Raw genomic sequence first — 6,000 nt, 5'->3', positions numbered from 1 at the left:
ATCCTGTTGTTATTTGCAAAGTTTACTGCTGATCTTGTCTAACCTTAAACTAATACCACTTGTTGCTTGAAAGTGAGTCAACAATTGTGTCGTTACACTTTGTGGCCCATCAATGGCATCTGCTACCTCAAGCAGCAACAGATCAGCTTCTATCCCGCCAATCCCCTGATATGCAACAGGTTTTCACATGTCATGGTGTTGAGGTGTTGCACCACCTTTAACTGTACCTATGTGGAAACTAAAATCAAATGCCAATTACCAAACGACATCAATATTTGGAGCAATGTAGTTATACCAGTCAAGTTTGTGAATGGATTGACTTCCTTTCCTTTTCCTGTGATGATGCTGAAATGCTGTAATTAAAATTGTCCCAATGAAACATTACTTAGATATTTGAGGCTATGTAGACTGATTTCCTAACTGTTTCAATCAGTGTATAAAGCTGTAGTATCTCTTCTACACAAATATTTTACTAGTAGCGCAAGATTCTTTCTTCCCAAACATTAGCAGAAAATTTTAATAACATATAATGCATTAATAATGCATAGTAGTATTTAATGATCTGCATTCTTGTCAGACATCCTCAATATCAAACAGAAAAAAATGTTTATTTTGGTATGTTAACCTTCACTCGTTCGATGATAGGATGAAGTTGTCTCAGAGTAAATACTAGGCAAATGGAATAGAAGGAAGGAAATAGATATAATTACCAGTTTAATACAAAATTATGTTGCTCTGTACACAATTCTCAGTGTGAAACTTTTACACATAAGCAACTAGAGTACATACAATACAAAATAATTTAAATTATCACAGCAGAGTAATGTTTATTAAGAATACAAGAGGAATGTTCTCCCTTCACTTGGACTTGAACTGTATCCGTTTTACAGGTATGGCCCCCAGCCAATGTACATTCGACAGAGATTATCAATACTGGTTGCTTCCATAATGAGACTATTGGCTTGTCCTTCTACAGATAGTGGGAATGAGTACGGTTTGCTCGCAGACCGCAACACCCCTTTCAAACGTTGCTCTATTCTTGCGAGATTTTGCACAGCCTGCAACAACGTAAGAAATAAACATCCCTTTAATAGCAAATGGTGTACAGATAAAATACAAGTTTCCAATGCACAGTACCATCAATAATGTTAAAACAATAAATATTCTCCAACACATGAGTCAAGCCACGAGACTCACACAGTAAATGTAAATGAGACAAGGTTGTCTCACATTCACAGATTAAACTATTACCGGTGAGATAAACGATTTTATGCAGTGTAATAGATTAATACAGGGCTCATATTACATTTACAGATAAAGCTTTGGCACCTGAGGTCATGTACAGATTTAATTTCAAGATTTTGTAAGGGTTGGAGGGGGAACAGTGACACCAGCTTGACTGAACACAAGAACAAATGTGGGGAGGAGAGTTGCGAACAGGCAGAAATTTTCACTGTGTTGTCAACTATGCAAATGTATATCACTTGTCTTGGCTTTTTAAGAACATCTACCATGTTGCAATTGCAGTTCACCTGAATCTATCTCTAGCTGGAACTGAATCGATTTTGAAACTATGCCATTATGCATATTTCTACAGGAGACAGATTAATGCTTTAAAAATATGTTTGCACAAAAGACTTGAAATTTGACATAACAAATGAAAAATAAGCTTCAACAATGCTGCTAAAGCTGCTACTGGTCTACAGCACTGTTGATTTTCAATTTGGCTATAGTGTTAATCTGATGTGTAGAACTGAGAAAACATTGAGTGATTGTCATTCAATTTGCTGATATTGCCAGCGCTGTAAGAACTGTAACTAGTAACAATTGATAATGGATGCAAACTACAGCTATGCCTCTGAAAAAAGGTGGATCTACGAGTTCGCTGTTCACAATTCGTTCACACAGACAGTATGACACTACAAGTTAACGGTGATTCATAAAGCAGAGGCCACAAACAACTGTGCAGCAGGAAGAAAACTTGGTGTCATAGAAGTGAATGTTTGTGGATGGCGTGAGATTAAGAATACATTAACAAATGCCAGTTTTACATGCCAAATTTTTGGGGATCTACACAGGGAAGGAGCAGCAGGTGCAAGAGAAATGGAATGATGGCTTTCCTATTACTCGACAAATGATCTAAAAGAATGTCTTGGGGATAAAGAGAAATTTTCCAATTGCATGTATTGAGGAATTTACAGTTGTACTGGTGCTTAACTCTACAACCACCAAGCACAGGTAAAAGTTGCCTGAACATTGTTCTTTTATTAAAAAATCATAATCCTTCTGCATTTATGGGCCTTTTTCTATTTGTCTTTCACCTTATAAAGTATTATCTACACAATTCTATCATTAAAATTTTAAAAACAGCAAATAAAAAATACAAATTTTATGCCGAAGGGCATATTTTGCCCTGGGATGGTACTGTAAGTGATCATAATTTTATTGTCTTCCTTACAACCACTTAGCACAGACAAATATTGCCCAAGCATTCTTCTTTTATCAAATTTCATTTGGCAACCTTGAATGTGAGTTTTGCAGTGACTTGTTGAGAGTTTAATTGTTAAGTTTCATTTTCATCGTTGATAACTAACCGTCATTAGAAGCAGTTTGTCACAGTAGAACAAATGTCTTTCTTGTGGAGTAGATCTTCTAAAATGAATTATAGAGGCTTTAACATTGCATAAATTCTTGCTGAACTTTTAGTAAATGGTGAATAATCCGATTTCAATGATTTTGAGTCAGATCACACAGAAGTAGAAGAGCATTCAAATGAAGAAGCTGAGGACACTAAAGGAACAAACATGTTACAAATTCTGGTATGGTGTATCTTTCAGAAGCTCCGAGGCATTGTAAAAGGAATTTTTCTAACATACTTTGTGAACATCAGGGAATAACTACTGCTGGGAAAGAACAAATATACGTGAATCATTCAAGAATTTTTTCAATCCTGAAATGGTACAGAAAATTGACCATACAAATATAGAAACCGAAAGAAAAAAACGTATCTCTTGCTAGTGTTTCTGAAATATATGCTTTGATGGGAATTTTAATTGTAATTTAGTAGGACACCAATATTTCGCTATCTGATTTATGGTCAAATTTATTGGGAAGAGCCATATATAGAGGAAGTATGAGTAAGAGAAGAGGATATCAGCTCTTGACAATTCTTTGCTTTGATGATAAATGCACCGGGGTAGAAAGATGTGTAAGTGACAAATTTGCACTGCTATGTGAAGTACTTGCTGAACTGAATGGAATATTCCGAAGGTACTTCAGAAGTGGACCTCACAATACAATACAATTGATGAAATGTCATATCTTTCCAGAGGTCATTGTCCGTTCAAAATTTACCTCAAAGACAAACATGGAAAATATGGCATACTTGTTACAATTGTTCGTTGTGCAACTGAACGATACATAATTTTTAAGTGTGTGCTGGAAAAGACATTAGACTTGTTTGTGAATGAGGTCCTCTTGAGATTGTGAAGAAACTCTTAAAGCCAATAAAGAATACAGACTAAAATATTACAACTGATCATTTTTACACTTCTGTATAAAGATTACAAACTTACACTGGTTGGGACACTCAAATCGAACAGAAAACACATACTGCAAGAACTTAAGATGACAGCATGCAGACAGCTGCAATCATCCAAATTTACACACATAGATCCCTCTATTAAGGAGCCTCCACTAACAATTGTCTCTCATATCACAAAAAAAGAAGAAAAAAGCTGTTGCTGTTGCCAACATAACATCATGATGCAGGAGTAGAATTTGATACACCCAAAATGAAAATCCATATTGACCATACTATAATTCCACTAAGGGACAAGTGAACACCTTAGATCAAAAGACTAGGGCATACTCTACAAATAGGACTACGAGAAGATGTCCACTGTCAATATGCTACAGCCTACTTGATATAGCTGCAGTAAACTCATATACACTGTTCAAGATGAGTGTGTCTTAGTGGAACAAAGGGAAATCAAATGCCAAGAAACCATGTCTCCAAGAATTAGGCCTTGAACTTTTTTTTTGAAACGATATGTAGAAGAGTGATCCAAGGAGGAGGAGATTATTGTTTAACGTCCCGTTGACAACGAGGTCATTAGAGACGGAGCACAAGCTCGGGTGAGGGAAGGATGGGGAAGGAAATCGGCCGTGCCCTTTCCAAGGAACCATCCCAGCATTTGCCTGAAGCGATTTAGGGAAATCACGGAAAACTTAAATCAGGATGGCCGGAGACGGGATTGAACCGTCGTCCTCCCGAATGCGAGTCCAGTGTGCTAACCACTGTGCGACCTCGCTCGGTAGTAATGATCAAGGACTCGAAAGGACTGCAGTTGCCTATAAAAATTTTTCATAACTCCAGTACATATTAAATTTATCTGCCTTCACATATTCCTCCTTCAGTGCATTATAAATAGCTTCAAACGTTTCTGGTATTGTTTTCGTCAATGTGCACTGCAGCATTAGAACGCTATACCGCTACTGTAAACTAGAGTAGCTATAAATTGCAGTATTACGGTAAGTCTGTCTTTTGCAGATGTAGCATTTCTGAGGAGAGTGTTCAGCTTCATAATATGAGGAGCTATTTTCTTGAGCGCATATTGAAATGTTCTCTCGCCCATTCACGAAAGGGATTTTCATGTGACTTTACGTCCTCGACTTGCAGCTCCCATAGCAAATTTTGTTGTATATGTTTCGCATCTCGCCGTGAAGTTGACAGCTTCACCCAAGCATGTTCCCTTTTCTTCTGCTTCTCTTGCAAATGCAATGACAATGCAATTGCACTGCACGCAACAGCAGACCACGTATAAGTTTACTTACGGCACTGGTGGCGTAGTGTGTTTATGCTGGCAACGACCATTCATTGCTGGGAATTCATTTCACCATGAAGTAAATAATTAAATCTGTTCTTCAGGGTGTCTACGTGGACAAGAAAAAAAAATTCCCGGATTTTTCCCGGATTTCCCGGTTAAAAACACAATTTCTCCCGGATGAAATTGCGTATAAAGCGGGTGAAAATACATCCGGGTTAAGTAACAGTATACTTTCCCTCGGAGCTATAAAACGTATCAGTCCTTTGAATCGTAAAGGTCTTATACCGGCGGAGGACGTCCCACCACTTTAGGAAACGAAATCCTGGAAAAACAATGCATTTGGAAAGTTGTTTGATGCGAGACAATTATTTTCGTATTGCGAAAGTATTTACACAAATTCCACAAATTACAGCACGGTAGCTTCCGAAACTCCAATAGAGATTGCGTTGAGCGATGCACTTTTGTCAGCCAGTCATAACTCATGTCACGTGACCTCGCTAGCGAATGACGGCAGTTATTCAGAGCACGAGGCCTACGAGAAAGACAGGCCGCGGCGCGTACGTTACGAAGTTACACCGAGCTCGCTCAACTCAGCTAAGTGCGTTTCTACACCGGTTAACTCGTAAGCAGATGTGTGTGTACGAACGAGAATTGCATCATCTATTGGCATCCACTGTTATTAGTCCTACAATGATAGGAAGTCCGTAGGCCTACTAACAGGCTCTAATTTGGCAATTAAAATCGTGCCAAAATGATTATCAGTTGCGTAGAAAAGTCGAAATGTTCTGGCATGAAGAGCCTTGTGACATTGCTCAGTAACACATTATGCACATTTTTTTGAAGGTCAATTACACTTTTTGGCATCGATCGCATAATTTTTTATCTATGAAAGAACAACATTAAATATGAAAACTAACCTGAAGCTCGGTCTTTTTTTAGCGTGTGTTACATGTTAAGTCATATCAAATACAAATGTGCCGGTAGAATTTTTAATAGTGGCATAAATGACTTATCTTCTGGGCTCGACATTTTTCAAATAGCTGATTCTCAAAGTGTTACGTTTTGAATGAGAGTTATAAAGCCCTGTGATTTAAGAAATTCACTGCACATTCTCACACGTACCGGTAACATAAATCATCTTGCATGGAAATTTACTTTGAAAGTAACGCAT

The 6,000-nt window shown here is 37.7% G+C and overlaps 1 protein-coding gene across 1 annotated transcript in view; it reads right to left on the bottom strand.

Annotated features, from left to right (window-relative positions):
- Positions 1-713: 713 nt before the first annotated feature.
- Positions 714-6,000, bottom strand: part of LOC126162547 (serine/threonine-protein kinase ATR) — a 368,495-nt gene continuing 363,208 nt past the window's right edge. Inside the window, exon 43 of the mRNA XM_049919128.1 lies at positions 714-1,058. Coding sequence (XP_049775085.1) covers positions 885-1,058 — 174 coding nt within the window. The 3' untranslated portion in view covers positions 714-884. The remainder of the gene's footprint in view (positions 1,059-6,000) is intronic.

This window comes from Schistocerca cancellata, chromosome 2 (genome assembly GCF_023864275.1).
Source record: "Schistocerca cancellata isolate TAMUIC-IGC-003103 chromosome 2, iqSchCanc2.1, whole genome shotgun sequence".
In the NCBI taxonomy this organism is placed as follows: domain Eukaryota; kingdom Metazoa; phylum Arthropoda; class Insecta; order Orthoptera; family Acrididae; genus Schistocerca; species Schistocerca cancellata.
Note: the sequence above shows the minus strand (reverse complement) of the source record. Positions and strands in the feature narration are given on the sequence as shown.